This window comes from Vanessa atalanta, chromosome 14 (assembly GCF_905147765.1).
Source record: "Vanessa atalanta chromosome 14, ilVanAtal1.2, whole genome shotgun sequence".
Classification (NCBI taxonomy): domain Eukaryota; kingdom Metazoa; phylum Arthropoda; class Insecta; order Lepidoptera; family Nymphalidae; genus Vanessa; species Vanessa atalanta.
In genome coordinates, this window is record NC_061884.1 from 2,602,752 (window position 1) to 2,618,531 (window position 15,780).

A 15,780-nucleotide genomic window follows, 5' to 3' on the forward strand; every position below is an offset into this window, starting at 1 on the left:
CTGATAGACTCAGTATATCTCTCCCTCTAAGACAGTTTCATCTGTATTTAATTATTATTGGTTATTGTTACTTTTTACTTTACTTTAAATTTCCCACTGCTAGGCTAAAGCCTCCTCTCACCATGCTGCTCCAATGCGGGTTGGTGGATACATATGAGGCAGAATTTTGTTGAAATTAGACACATACAGGTTTCCTCACGATGTTTTCCTTCACCGCCGAGCACGAGATGAATTATAAACACAAATTAAGCACATGAAAATTCAGTGGCACGCGTTCTAACCACTGGGCCGTCTCGGCTTGTTATTTTTTATTTGAGTAGATTCAAATCGTTTATTTGACAAGTTACGAGTATGATATATAGACGGTCCTTTCATTCTTAAATGAATATTAAAATGTTCTTCTACGATTTACGTATAAAATCATATAAGGTGCTATGTAAAGATTGTTTTCTAATTTTATTGTGAAATGGTTTGATATAAAATCGAAAGCGTCAATCATCGTCGGATAGTTATGTCATTTGGATTAGATCTGATGACTTGTACAATCGTTTCTCTCTATTTGTTTAATGCTTCCATTACCATTATTAACGGACTTTCTTATAATATTGCATGACGATCAAACTATCCGTGTGCGATATTGTTCTTTACGCGATATGATTCAAATATTTTGTAAGAACTCCCAAGTAAAAAGAACATGTATTAAGATATTTTAACTTGGACTTTTAAAAAATTTTAAGCTCGTATAAAAAAATATTTATTAATAAGGCATATTACTCAATACAAGATTATATTAAAGATAAAAAATTCATTGAGTTCTAGGCAGGACATATAAAATATTGATTGGTCTTTACTGACATAATCTGTATTTAAAATGTTGTAAAAGAGTAACTACTGAGTTTCTTGCCGGTGCTTCTCGGTAGAATCTACTTTCCCAACATGTGTTAGCTTTAAATTTAATTCCACAGTGTAACATGACGATTCAAAAGTGCCTTATGAGCCTACTTGAAAAAAGAATTTTTCGATTTTGATTCTATTATTGCTTTTAACATCAGTATTTGTCTATGGTCATTGGCTCTTGCTTTATTATATAGTAGCTGCTCAGTGCGATTTCATCCTCATTAAACGGTACTCCTTGGCCTCTATGGGTAGTGGTGATATTATTATTATAGCCTTTATTAATAATGTGTATAAAGCAAAAGTATTGCTTCCAAATAGGATTGGAAGATCCTGAGATTACCGCGATAACAACAACCTATTATTCATCATATTAAGGTTTACGGCCATGCATGGCCTTACGGCAGTCTCTCTTCAGATTCGACCACTATAAAAGTCAGTAAGTAGTATTGAGTATAACGGTGCGTAACCTGTAATGATACAATTTCGTCTGACATTGTAAAAAGAAGTAACTCGACTGCAGGCGAATGCTCTTGGATTGTTACATACAAATGTATATTACATACAAATGCTCTCCTCGTGAGCGACCGTCCTTAGTCTAGTAAAGTACACTTCGCCTGACCGAAATGTTTTCGGTTTTTATGTTTACAAAACTCTTCGTACTACGTCAACATTTTTGAATTTTTTGATTTGCCCAGATTTGAACCCACGACCATCGTTTAGGATCATCGTGCTCCATTTCTATGGACGATGACGACTCTGAGTAGTACATAGAGAAAAAAAGTTACTAAAATTAATTTATTACAAAGTGTGTTAATTAGCACGCTGAAGCCCATGATGAGTGAGTTATTTTTTCCATACATGGAACACAAGCCTGACGTACAATTTTCGAATATCGCGGCCAATTTTTTTAAATAACTTCGTTCATAAGTCTTTTCTGTCAACATTTCCTTTCGGTTTCGGGGTATTTGTGTGAAGGTCTCCAAGGGCCTTAGATCCGGTTTAACTTATTAGGCCTGTGGTATTTCTCATCTGATTTAGGACTACTGAATAACCAAATTTATATGTAAATGATTTATAATTACGCCTGTATTTGTCTTAATTAACCGGCGTTCCGTACAAATAGTTCTTATTACATTTTATTTTTTTTCTGTTACTCAGAAATTTTACCGTTTTGAAAATTTGGTTTTGGTTAGAAAAGGAGCTCTCGATATAATCTATTTTAATATATTAAAATAATCAAATAAATTTACACTTATATTTAATTGATTTTTATTTATTGTTTATAAGGATTTGAGATTCGTGTTTGTTACGTCATTAGTTCAAGTAATCATCACAAATTAAGTCATCGACATATCTACTTGGGTAATAAGTAAAGAAATATTTTAAAAACAAACCTGTATAACGAATTAATCTCCTGTATAGATAGTAAGTTGAACTTCGTCCATTAAAAATAAATTAGTATATAATATATAGTTACACAAAATAGTATTGAATATTTATTAAATACATGTTTTTTTTTTAATATTTTTTTTATTTTTATCTTAGTTATACATACTTTTACAAAATATTGATATTATTGTGTATTTTTAAACCATTATTTAACTAGTATTTTGTCGTTAAAATTAGTAGGTGCCTTTAAGTGCGATATGCTGAGATGAACTATCAATACGACAATAGTTATTATTGTTATTAGACATTTTGTATATCCGTTGGTTATATTTCAAAGCGCAGTCTCTTTTATAATAATATTATGTCCTAAATAAAACTTTCTTCGAAACCTGTTAATCTCCTGATAAAGTTTTATGGATATTGGTTTAGTAGTTATTTCGGTTAGGCAACGCAAAAAGATAACGTCGCCTCATGTTTTATGATTGTTTGTTATAGGAAGAGTTGGACTTGACAGCGGTCAATAAAGCGGCGATGATGGAACTGCCCGCGGCGAAAAAGTGGCAGATCTACTGCAGTCGACGACCGCCACCTGGACAAGCGCCCCCACTGGCAACAGCGCCGCAAGTTGAAGACTACATCAAGGCTCTGAACGAAATTGCTGATGTAAGTTTATGGAGTCTGTATATTTTGGGTTTCATTTAATCTGAACTGAGGTTTGAGAATGTATTTATATTGTAAACGTCATAAGTCTAAACTGTTTGGCCCGATTTTTTATAATTTAGTGATATATTAATGCAATACAAATTTGGTTTTTATTTTACATAACAAGCTTAGAATATAGTCTCCAAGCTAAATTTTTGTAGAGTCGTTGTTACACAATAAACTTATTAAATGACGAGGCATTCTTGCCTAAGGAATATATGAATTGTTTAAGGAGAGGTTGATTGCAAGGCCAGTCCAATTTGCACTAAGACTAAACTTTGTTTTCGGTTTAGGCCTTTTCATCATCGGAAGCAATAACACCCACCGAAGCGTGTGCACTAGTCGATGGTTTGAAGACCGCGCTTCGGACGCGAGCGCACAGTTTCGTCCTGCGTTTCATCAAGCAGGGCGGTCTTGCTGCTTTGTTGGAAGCGCTGCAAAGAGCCCCACGAGATGACGCCACCACAAGACACAACCTTATTGCTGGGATCAAAGCACTTATGAACAACTCGGTGAGTATTATTTAGTTTGCCGTTCATTATACATGCTTTATTTGTGGATGAAAATCACTACGATATTTAAGAAGATGTAATTTTTATAGACGTGTTTGTTATTCAGCATTCTTTATATAAATAATCAATTCCATGTTTTCTTGCAGACGGGTCGAGCTCACGTCCTAGCGCATCCTACGAGTATCGATCTGATCGCGCAGTCGATGGACACAGAAAATGTTAAGACTAAAGTTGCTGCCTTGGAGATTTTGGGAGCAGTTTGTCTCGTACCAGGGGGACATAAAAAGGTAAAGTTTCATATTATTGAGTTAAGGGGACTACATGAGCTAAATGCAAGTTTTATAATGCAAAAAAGTATATGATCCAATGCAGTAAACCAAATGAAAAAAATATATGATAATCTTCAGGACACATGCTAAGTATTTGTTATTTTGAAAACATGATGTAATTAATTTGGTACGATAGAAAAAAATCACAAAGTTACCTCTAAAAAGATCTTTTAATCAATAATAACGATACTTATATACGTTCCATAATTCTGGTTTTTTGTCAGATTATTCTACAAGCAATATACTATTTAACCTGGGTGTCACTTTTTTAGTAAAATCAATATATTTTTTTTAAATCCGATATTCTTATTTTCGAACAAAATGCGTACGCATGTGTGCGTAAACGCCGTGTACAGACAATGCCGGCCGAGGCCTGATGCTATACAGACGTGTCAATCTTTTCGCCGCATCATTCATTACGTTATGAGATATTTTTTTGTAATTTTAATTGTAAATTCATTGTTTCATGTTTTCTTATAATAAATTTTATTCTTTCTTGTAAATAAATATATTAAGTTAAAATAGTGTAGTAGTAATTAGGTATTTGTTTTTTTATTATATTATTTGTTATAAATTTTAATTGTGTAAATATGGGAAATAAAGTGAAACGCGTGAGGAAAACTAAAAAACGTTTATATAAATCAAGCGCCGAACATACATATGAACGATATTAAAAGGTAAGAGTATTTAATTTTTTTTTTTTATAAATTATGAATATTGAAAACATCTATTAGAAAAATGTGCAATCAGTTCGCATATAATCAGATTTTTCGAGCCATTCTTAATAATTACGATAGAATATTTGGTCAAAGGAAGGAAAACATCAATTGACTTTCATGGGGATCAAGTGACTACATTCGATCCCCATGAACTCGAAGCATTTTTTTTTCATTATAACTACTATGACATATTAAGATACATATTTTTTAAATACATAATTTTATAATTAATAAAAATGTAATTATTAACATATATTTATTTTTTACAGAATAAAGAAAGTCGAAAACAATAACACGGAAGCTATTTATATTGCGTAAGAGTTTAATTTTATCGATTGTTTATAATAAGAATTAAAGTTATGTATGAACTAATTTTAATAATAATAAAAAAAAGTAAAGTCGTAACAAAAAAAATGTAATTGTTGTGAACCAGAGAACTAGAATATTTAGAAGTGTCATTTGTACGTAATTCATAAATTTAAATTTTTTTGTAACGTCCGCCATATTGGATTGAATATAGCAGCAATTCATGAATCGTGCAATGTCATCGAGATTAAATATGTGTGCCAACTTTCAGCTGAAAGTGGGTGTAATATTTATTCCAAGATTCCAGGAAATATGTAATAACATTAATACATACAAGTGAAATTAAATAAAAAAATTAAAAAAAAAATTAACACTAAATGTTTTTTTTTGTAGTATACATAAGCAGCCCGTAAATGTCCCACTGCTGGGATAAAGGCCTCCTCTCCCTTTGAGGAGAAGGTTTGGAGCATATTCCACCACGCTGCTCCAATGCGGGTTGGCGGAATACACATGTGGCTGAATTTCGTTGAAATTAGACACATGCAGGTTTCCTCACGATGTTTTCCTTCACCGCCGAGCACGAGATGAATTATAAACACAAATTAAGCACATGAAATTTCAGTGGTGCCTGCCTGGGTTTGAACCCGAAATCATCGGTTAAGATGCACGCGTTCTAACCACTGGGCCATCTCGGCTCGTCTATTTTTTGTAGTACTAAATATAAATAAAAATATTTTAAGTTTAATTAAAGCAGTTTTATTTTTTAATCATTTTCGAATAACAGTCATAAGCAATACAAATAATAAATAAATAAATAAATATTAACATTTTTTTCTAGTAAATATTTACATTTTTTTTTTTTAATTGAATATTTATTTTTTCTTTATGAACCAATATTAATAAAACGAACAAATACTACGCTATATGTTACCCCACGGTCACTACACTACAGATTTCGAACACTTACGATTTTATTATATAAATAGATCATTAAACTTTTATAAAATGTTAAAAATTGGTATGTTTCAATATTTAGTATAAGAACTAATTGTGGTATAATAATATAAATAATAGAAAAAAAAGGTTAAAACTAACTGTCTATTTTATTGTATACAAAATATAAATAAAAATATTGTAAGTTTAATTGAATCAGTTTTATTTTATAATCATTTGTTAACTAACATCGAAAGAAATAAAAATAATTCTGTTGTCCTATCTATTTTTTATGAGATTTATGATGGATCTTACGTCGCTCGGTTTGGCGCCATCTATTAGAATATTTGGGCGTAATCTCGTTACCTCGCTTAACCCTTAGTACACGGGCTTGCCGTTTTTGTCGATTTTGTAAGTGTGTGCGTGCGATTCTCAAGGGCACTTAGCTCTTGTAGTCCTCTTAATAGATGAAAACATGAATAAGGATCATAAGTGATTCTCTAAAGTTTACTCTCAGGAATGTTATAAATTTTATTAGAAACATTCATTAAGTGTTTGAAATCATTAAGATAATTTTTCTGATAAGTGCGACGCTTGAAATTGGACAAAGTTTGGTTCTTTATTAGTTTATACTCATTCCAAATTATTATATTACAGGTCTTGGAAGCAATGATCCACTATCAAAAATACGCAGGCGAACGTGCTCGCTTCCAGGGCATTGTGAACGAGTTAGACCGTAGTACGGGCGCGTATCGTGATGACCTAGGTCTTAAGACCGCCATTATGTCCTTCGTCAACGCCGTACTTAATTACGGCCCCGGGGAAGAAAGCTTAGAATTCAGGCTACACTTGAGATATGAGCTTCTCATGTTAGGAATACAGCCCGGTGAGTACTTAATTAGCTTTTTTAGTCTTCTCTATTTTGTTTACTAGCCTTTTCTGTGCTGAGTTCGAATATTTGACTAAATCAATTCTATTAAGTAAATTATGTTCTGTGATTTCTCACATACTTGGTTTTCAATTTATACTGCTCAGAAAACTTTAATTATTTTCGTTTCTATTTAAAACAATATCAGAAAAACTACTCATTTAATATTAATGACGAATATTATACATTCTGGTTACCTAAAATCAGTTTAGTCCTCATTTTTCGTCAATATTTAAAAACAATGCTTATTTCTGTTTATCGGCTTATATCTCTGATACTTATAAGTAATTAAAATAAAAAAGAATACCATATGTCCCAATGCACTACACGACTTGAATTCAATTCCAAGTTTATTAAGGGTAGGTCACACTTGAGCGTTAGTAAGTGTTTGTGCACTTATATTTTATATATGCAAAAGATGTTTCTTTTTGGGATTTGTATGTAGTTTTTATTTTAAGCATTATTATTTATAAGATCATCTTCAATTTCAGTAATAGAGAAACTTCGAAAATACGAAAACGAGACCCTCGATAGGCACATCGAATTCTTCGAAATGGTACGAAATGAGGACGAGAGAGAACTCGCCAGGAGGTTCGACAAACAGCACGTCGATACCAAGAGCGCGGCCGCCATGTTCGAACTGTTGAGGAGGAAGCTCAGTCACACGGCTGCGTATCCACATCTACTCTCCATGCTGGAACATCTCTTATTACTACCATGTAAGTTTGAGCCTTCTGTTTAAAATGTCTGGTATATTCTGCAACCCTGTTTCACTAAGATTATCCACATAGGACAATTTCGTTTGGTACGGGCAGAAATTTTCGTAATATTTGTTTTTTTTTTTTTATAGAACAAATAAAACAATTTAGTACATGAAAACTTAGTGTTGCTGTCCAGAAGAACTCGCGATCTTTCGTTAAGATGTTTTACACTTTGGGCCTTATCAGCTCATGAGCATGATTTACTGAATTCTCGATATTCTGTAAATCCATAGTTCGAGTTTCTATTTTTATTTACCAAAAATTTTGCGATGCAAGTTTTCTTAATAAAAAAAATTAAGGTTTAAACTTAGAAGTTTGAAGAGACCAGATTTCAAATAAGTTAAAAAATAGTTAATTAATAGGTATATTACAAGAAAATTGTATTGACAAAACTAAATCTCACTTGAACTGCAAATCCCTCATACAGCATTATAGCTGTAGTCTAATAAGAGTGTCTGTTTTAACATTAAAGTGGAATACAACCCCCACTCGCAACACTGGCTGCTGCTGGACCGAGTGGTGCAGCAGGTAATCCTGCAGCAGCCCGCCGCCGGCAGCCGCGCCAACAGCGACCGCGACAGCGCCTCCGACACCGGCTCCGATCACGTCAAGGTGGGACTTCGTTTTCTTATTTAACTGGCTCCTTTATACTGGTGATCTCTGCTCAGAAACATTGGCTCTGCAAGAAATATACACCGTTCCTCAGTCGGACTATATGAAAAGTATCAGCGTATATCATGCGTATGTACGTCTTGATCTTGACTGCCTCATTGGTTGGAGTGGCTTGGTGAGTTGGCTACCAACAAAGTTATTGGGTTTTTCTGTCGAAAAATTTTCAGTAACAACCCGAAGTCTGGAAAGGTGTACACTTCCGTGCCTCAAAATATCACGTAAAGCTGTTGGTTCTGAGCTTGAACTCTTTCCGGTCGTGTTGGATTTGCCGTTCCATGGGATTGCGAGAGTGACGGAATAGGGATGTACCTGGTTTTGCGCACACCCTTGTGCACTATAATATGTCCTGCGTAGTTGGTTGGTATCCCATAAGATTAGCCGCCGTGACCGAAATCGGTCGGACGACATTATCATCATCATCATCATAATTTGTGGGTCTATAGTCAGTACTTAAGTTACTCACACTTAAAAGCTGAGCCCAGAAAAATGAAGTATGTTGTTTGGCGGTGATAGCTAATTTAAAAGTTGATATTATCTCTGTATGATGATGAGTCTATTGACTGTCTGTGTGTGTGTGTGTTTATGTCAGTTGTATCGTCATTGTTTTGTCGTGTGTAATTTTAAATATTACGAAATGAAAGTGCACTTTTATTTCTTTAGTGTCTTGGAAATGAAGTAATTCTTCAATTTTTATTTTTATTTGGTTAAAATTTAGAGTCAGCCAAATAGCAGCATGTATTCATTTTGAATAATTTAACAAACTTCAGGTTTATGATCCAGACGTCGCTCCCTTGGAAATAAATGTTGGGGAGATCGTTCACTTACTAGCTAAAGAAGAAGAATTGGTCGCCGCTAGGACTAAAGCTGAGAACTTGGAGAGGGAAAACGTTGACATGGCTACAGAACTAGCAAAGAAGGTATGAGTTACGAGACTTATAGGAAAATGGTACGTTTCGGGTGATTTAAGATGATACAGTATTACTTTTGAATTTTGAAGAAATATGAATAATCTAGATTCGAATGAATTTTATAATAATTTATTTTTACTCCTTTAAATCGAATATCGTCATATTCACTTGAATCGCCCTAAACGTGAGTTGAGTAAGTTTGGGAAGCGGTGACTAAATATCACATAATTGGATCGCCATTAGAGATAATCTCAATAACTAAATAATTTCATCCCATTGGCTTTCATTAAAAGCCCGGGAAAGTGGTTTATTGAAACGAGTTTACCAAAAATCTTTTACTTAATTTAAATAATCTTTTTTTTACATTTAAAACTTTTTATTTTTTCATTTCATTGATAGAGGCTAAGTTAAAAGTTTAACACTTTATATAATCCAATTAAATGAAACATTATTATTTATTATACTGTGAGCGAACATAATCACATCAATAAAGTCCTTAACGACCAAGAATCGTATTTATTATTAAAAATGGCTATTTAATATTTATCTTGAAATTGTATTCAAAATTACTTTTATAATGATCATGATATTTGATATTTAATCTAAATGGTATCGCTCTCAGTACTTCATAAAAATAAACTAACGCTCACAAACCACCGCATGTGCTAACAACTAACAGGAGAAGCAAGTGGACCAGCAAACGCAAGAAAAGGAGGAGCTGGAAGGAGTGGTCTCGAGGCTGAAGGAGAGGCTCGAGAGGGAGACGGCTGCTCACATGGAGTGCACGGAACGGGCCAGGTCATCGGCCTGCAGAGCCCACCAGCTCGAACAACAGGTGAACTAGATAGGGGATTGGGAAATGTATCCATTAGATTTATCCAACTCGTTTGCGAAGTAGTCACTGCTGTTAATTTTTTTACTTATATCCAACTCGTTTCGAATAGTTGCATATAATACACAAGACTTTGTCGTTGTCTAGTGATGTTTGTATCGTGCTCATCGAAAAAGTTTTTTTTAAGTGATAACTTCTAATGGGACGATAAACCGTTTCGTTACGTAACGCTTTACGGCGCCAGTCTGTTTGGTTTCCCTTTCTCTATACGCATACGGCAGCGGTAGGCAGGCTCTCTCTCTCATTCTAACCCACAGCTTTCGAGACGTACACGTAATTTTTATTTAATTTCTTTATCACAACTGTTTTAACAGTTTCAAAAGTGTAATCATTTACAATATTTTATTTGAATATTGATATTTAGTGCCGTATTTAAGTTGCTTTTGCTTATGACTTGCTTGGAAATTAGTATATTGTTTCTGTAGAAACATTGTAGTTGCTATAGCAACTAGTTTGATATGAGATAATATTTCGATGTTTCGAGGTTGGATTTAAAAATACATTTCCAAGACGTACATTTTCATAATTTAGGATTTGTTCTTCAAAAATTAATCTATATTAAAAATACAGAATATGATATGAGTTTAAAACTTTATATTATACTCCGTTAATTTACGTGTTTTTATTTCACTTAGTTGAATCAAGAGCGAGCTGAGCGAGCGAGATTCGAGAAACTGGTCAGCGAAGGTAGCATACCTGATGACGCGAAGGTAGGTCACAATTGCCTTTACGAATACCCCTACGTTTCTTCTTAGCAATTTTTACGAACTTATTCCTATGAATTATTATACATTCAGGTAGCTTATAAATATTATTTATTAACGTCTGCTTTTACTATAGGAATAAATTTAATATTATTTCATCCCTTATTGAAAGTTTGTTCAATAAGTTTTTATATTTTCTTTTTGATTTATTATAATTATTTTGTACTTATTTGATCTTTCAGGTCAGCAATCTGAAGAGCGCAGTTATCGAAACCTGCAGTGTGCCACCACCTCCACCTCCACCATCGCTCTGCCCCCCTCCACCCGCCGCACCGATGCCTCCCCCGGCCCCTCTTGCACCCCCGGCCCCTCTCGCTCCAGTACCCCCGAGACCTAAGAAGAACGTTCCCACCCCCGGTAACCCGCTCAAGAGCTTCAACTGGAGCAAGTTGCCGGATACGAAACTCCACGGTACGATCTGGCAAGAGCTCGACGATGCGAAGTTGTACAACGCGATGGATCTGCACGCGATCGATAAGATGTTCTGCGCCTACCAGAAGAATGGCGTTCAGGTAAATTTGTTTGCTATATAATTGTAATCCTGACAGGAGAAGAGTCTAGATGTCATGTTTTAATATTATTTAAAAAAAATATATAAAATGTCTTATGTTGGACATTAATCTAAGAATTGAGGAGCCCATTAGGATTTTTCGGTTCGTAGTGGTTTCTTTATAAAATTGCGTTTTCCGATCTTTATTTTCTTTGTCGTATCGTATTTATTACTGAATATAATATTCAGTTATATTTTATACATATATACAGTTAACAGACATGATGATATTCGAAATGTAAGTCTAGTCGTTCACGTTAGTAACAGATTTTCGATATTACCATCATACACACAGTCATAGTTGATCTATGACACTTTTCGGTTGTCACCTGTTCTTCTACGTCATACTGGTGTGGCGGCTAGTCTAATCCTCCCGTCTATATCCTGTTAAAATAAATAATTTATTACTAAATTTCAGAACGAAGGATCCGTAGAAGATTTACGACAGCTAGGTTCCAAGCCGCGCACCAAAATCTTATCTGTGATCGACGGTCGTCGTGCCCAAAACTGCACGATCCTGCTTTCGAAGTTAAAGATGTCTGATGAGGAGATTTGTCGGTGAGTTTTAGTTAGCTTTTATTACTTATGTTTTCGTTTATTTTTGTTACATTTTTAAAATTGAATAAATTTACGTCTGAATTCAAGGTCGATTGATACATTTTTATAACGCGTACTGTTTTTTGTAACTCATGTCGAAAGTAGATGACAATACCTTATCAGAATCGTAATGATTTTTAATCAAAATCTAATTGGAGTTGTATCCTATTTAAAAGGATATACCATAAATTGTTATACATAATGCATATTTTTTGTATGGTAGAGCAATTCTGCGCATGGACAGCGGAGAACAGCTTCCACTTGATATGGTGGAACAGCTGCTGAAGTTCACACCGAGTGCTGAAGAAGCTGCTCTGCTGGAGGAACACCAGGATGAGCTAGACAGTATGGCGCGAGCGGACCGATTCCTCTATGAAATTTCCAAGTGAGTGGCAAAAAACTACTAACGAAATAAATCCATTAGATGGTGAGAACATTTACTTTGGTATGTTTTTAAATTTAATAGATCTCCGAATAGTTTGCCTCTGCCCATATACATTGGCACTGCATGTATAGCGTACTGACGTGGTATAGATATATATAGAAGTATCTAAGTACAACGTCAACGTCTCACCAACCACGGGGTTTCACGTGTTTTATCCTCTATATCGATGGTTTCAACGGTTCAATCACTATTTAAATCGGAATACAGAAATTTGGAGTAGTGATGTTCAATCGAAGAGTAAATCGAGATCGGGTGCTGCCGGCTTGCACCAAAAGTGTACTCTCCTCTGCTCCCAACTCTATGGCATTCGTCGCAGGATCCCCCACTACTCGCAGCGGGTGCGCACGCTGCTGTTCAAGAAGAAGTTCTCGGGCGCCGTGGCGGAGGCCAGCAGCCGCGCGTCCGTCGTGCTGCGCGCCGCGCGCGACATGACGCGCTCGCGCCGTCTGCGCGCGCTGCTCGAGATCGTGCTGGCGCTCGGCAACTACATGAACCGGTGAGTGGCCTTACAATATATCATAAAAGTGGGTTGCACAGAACTGATTGTCGGATATTATCGGTCCTCGGAGCCGGATACCATTTTGTGGCCTAACTATAGTAGCTTAGAGATTGACTTTTTTGTAACATATTATATGATATTCTATTGCTGATGTTTTTTATTTAGTGGCGCTCGAGGAAACGCGTCGGGCTTCCGATTGTCATCTCTAGGAAAGCTAGCAGACACCAAGTCTAGCGTTTCGCGAAACACAACGCTGTTACACTATCTCGTTGAGCTGTTGGAGACGCAGGTATGTCTGAGAAAGTTGAAGCTTATGCTAATTGTTAACATTACAATTATCATACTATATGTACGATACGTATCATAGCATATCGCCAGAGCAGTAAATCGGCATTTTTTTTTATTTGTAAGTTTAATATTAATTAAAGGTCAGCCTTTGCCCCCTTTTTTAAGAAGGAATAATATTACTATAAAAATAGGCAATTGTCTCGTGTTTTCTCATTCCAAGTTAAATGAAATTCTTTCCCATGTTGAATATAGAAACCTTCCGACACTCAATAGAGCAACAACTACACCAATTCATCAACATTGATGATATTATGATATTGAACTTATAAATATATTTTAGTTTTAGTTCCAATATTGTATTTTCAAAAATTACAGTTCAAAGAAGTTCTTCTACTCGAAGAAGATCTACCCCACGTAAGAGCAGCTGCTAAAGTCTGCATCGACCAACTAGAGAAGGACGTCGGCGCCTTACGCAATGGTCTACGCGAAGTGTCGAGGGAATTGGACTATCACGCGTCTTTACCAGCTCCAGCACAACCGAATGACGCTTTTGTACCAGTCATGAGGGAGTTCCACGCCCATGCTGTCTGCTCCTTCACCCAGTTAGAAGATTTGTTCCAGGTTGGTTAAGATAAAATACATGTTGAACTTTTTTGTCATAAGATTGTAATAAATCAGTATCTTCCAACATAAAAGTTGTAATAAAATTAACCCAATGTTGGAATATAACATTATTATACGAAATTACATTGTGTGTATTGACGAAGTGAAGATTATTTAAGTATTATTTAATGGAATGGAGAATTCAGTTATGTCAATTTTTTAGAATATTTTTATCCGAATGGCAGTTCCATTAAAATAAAGATCTGTTTGACATACGATCATTTTAAAGTATAATTTAATTAATATATAATATTGTTATGAATATAGGATATGAAGAGTCGTCTGGAAGCTTGCGCTCATGCCTTCGGTGAGGAACCCAGTGCGTCTCCAGAGCAGTTGTTCGGTGCTTTGGATGCATTCCTCACTCAGTTGGCAGAGGCCAGGGCCGAGTGTGACGCAGCCAGGAGACGGAGGGATGAGGAGGAGAGGAGAACCAGGCACGAACAGGAGGTAATAAGAGACTTGCTATTCAAAAACTTGCTTAAAAAATAGTCTTTTGTAGTCTGTCTCATTAACAACACTCCATACGAAATAATAAAAGTGTCATGATATTTCATTTAAAATTTAATCTACGGACAGATTTATTTTTTGTTAATTATTATTAATAATAGTTGAAACAATTTCAGGGGATTATATCATTCGATGTTTCTTTTTTGAATGATACTCTATTGAACTAAATGTGTTTCTTATTCTAAGAGTTTTTAAAATTCCACAGCTCAAGAAACGTACAATGGAAAGAAAACAGGGCTCCAGCCTCCTCAGTTCAGTTGGTAGGTCACTCGGTAAATCCAACGGCACCACCGATTGCAACGGGCACTCCGGTGACAATTCCAGAGACGGCACCTTGACCAATGGACAGAAAGGGGAATTCGATGATCTCATATCAGCTCTGAGGACCGGTGACGTATTCGGCGATGACGTAGCCAAGATCAAGAGATCAAGAAAGGCCGCTAAGGCAGGGTACAAGGGCAGAGACTCCCCACCACGAGGAGTCTGCAGAGAAGATTCCAGGGAACGACAGAAGAACTGAGCTTATCCAGATATGATGTAATGGAATTCCGAGTGATCTGTTCCCTGGAATGTCGGGAACATTAAATATAAGCGTTTTAAGTGATATTTCCAGTGTTGGATGTAGATTAGATTAAAATAATCGAGTCACAAATAAACGTGTTTACTTAGAGAAATAGTAGGTTGATTGTGCCAATATTTGGTTTGTTCGTGCAGGACGTCCCAACCAGTGTGACACGTCTTAAGGGCGTAAATATATACAGACAGGTCGTATTGCGTCGGACTTTTTAACGAAAACTATTTGGAATCATAAATCTTCAAAGACGAACGACAAGTTATGTTACAACCTATAGCGTGACAGTGTGATATTTTTTTGTCACATTAAATTTAAAATCATAAAATTACCTTTAAAGTCCGGGAAGTCGTGCCGCAAAGGTTGGGATTTCATGCTTTATCCTTTATTGTGGTTCCCACTTTGTGATCTGTGACGAATTGTAAAAAGATCCATAGACAATATGGATGATATTCTTTATGGTATACGGATCTTTTTTATCTATGATCAATTATATTTATAATTTTATTTAAGTTCAATAATTGAACGAAGATTGTTGCTTAGACAAAGTGCTTGTATATCAGCATATAATTCTCCATTTATGAAGTTATTAAACAAAAAAAATAGCTAATAAAGAAATTCAATATTATGAATGTTAGTGACGTAACCAAAAAAAAATAAATATAATTATATAATCAGCTGTTTTGATTAAAACAAATGTTTCTATGGAACTTATTTCGATGAGTAAAAAGAATATCTGAGAAACTTTAGAAGACTTATTTAATTATAACGGGGTGAAAAAGAAATGTTTTCGATAGGAAAATAAATAAATTTATTCGAGTGAAGTAAGACTGCATGATATTCCTTAATTTTGATTTATTTATTTCAGATTTCGTACCACACTTCGGTAATCAAAACTTATTTACATTTTATAATTTGTTTCATTTAAAAATATGTCAGATTATG

The 15,780-nt window shown here is 35.0% G+C and overlaps 1 protein-coding gene across 7 annotated transcripts in view; it reads left to right on the plus strand.

Moving 5' to 3' along the window:
* Nucleotides 1-15,523, plus strand: part of LOC125068872 (disheveled-associated activator of morphogenesis 1) — a 116,504-nt gene extending 100,981 nt beyond the window's left edge. For 6 of the 7 annotated variants that reach the window (XM_047678230.1, XM_047678224.1, XM_047678225.1 and 3 more), the window contains 17 exons: nucleotides 2,782-2,949; nucleotides 3,282-3,500; nucleotides 3,647-3,787; nucleotides 6,445-6,673; nucleotides 7,207-7,434; nucleotides 7,949-8,088; nucleotides 8,916-9,065; nucleotides 9,736-9,891; nucleotides 10,584-10,658; nucleotides 10,895-11,224; nucleotides 11,681-11,820; nucleotides 12,083-12,244; nucleotides 12,621-12,800; nucleotides 12,969-13,092; nucleotides 13,467-13,712; nucleotides 14,022-14,204; nucleotides 14,470-15,523. In XM_047678230.1, coding sequence (XP_047534186.1) covers nucleotides 2,782-2,949; nucleotides 3,282-3,500; nucleotides 3,647-3,787; nucleotides 6,445-6,673; nucleotides 7,207-7,434; nucleotides 7,949-8,088; nucleotides 8,916-9,065; nucleotides 9,736-9,891; nucleotides 10,584-10,658; nucleotides 10,895-11,224; nucleotides 11,681-11,820; nucleotides 12,083-12,244; nucleotides 12,621-12,800; nucleotides 12,969-13,092; nucleotides 13,467-13,712; nucleotides 14,022-14,204; nucleotides 14,470-14,784 — 3,186 coding nt within the window. In that variant the 3' untranslated portion in view covers nucleotides 14,785-15,523. The remainder of the gene's footprint in view (nucleotides 1-2,781; nucleotides 2,950-3,281; nucleotides 3,501-3,646; nucleotides 3,788-6,444; nucleotides 6,674-7,206; nucleotides 7,435-7,948; nucleotides 8,089-8,915; nucleotides 9,066-9,735; nucleotides 9,892-10,583; nucleotides 10,659-10,894; nucleotides 11,225-11,680; nucleotides 11,821-12,082; nucleotides 12,245-12,620; nucleotides 12,801-12,968; nucleotides 13,093-13,466; nucleotides 13,713-14,021; nucleotides 14,205-14,469) is intronic. The other variant, XM_047678229.1, reaches the window with a different exon arrangement.
* The last annotated feature ends 257 nt before the right edge of the window (nucleotides 15,524-15,780 follow it).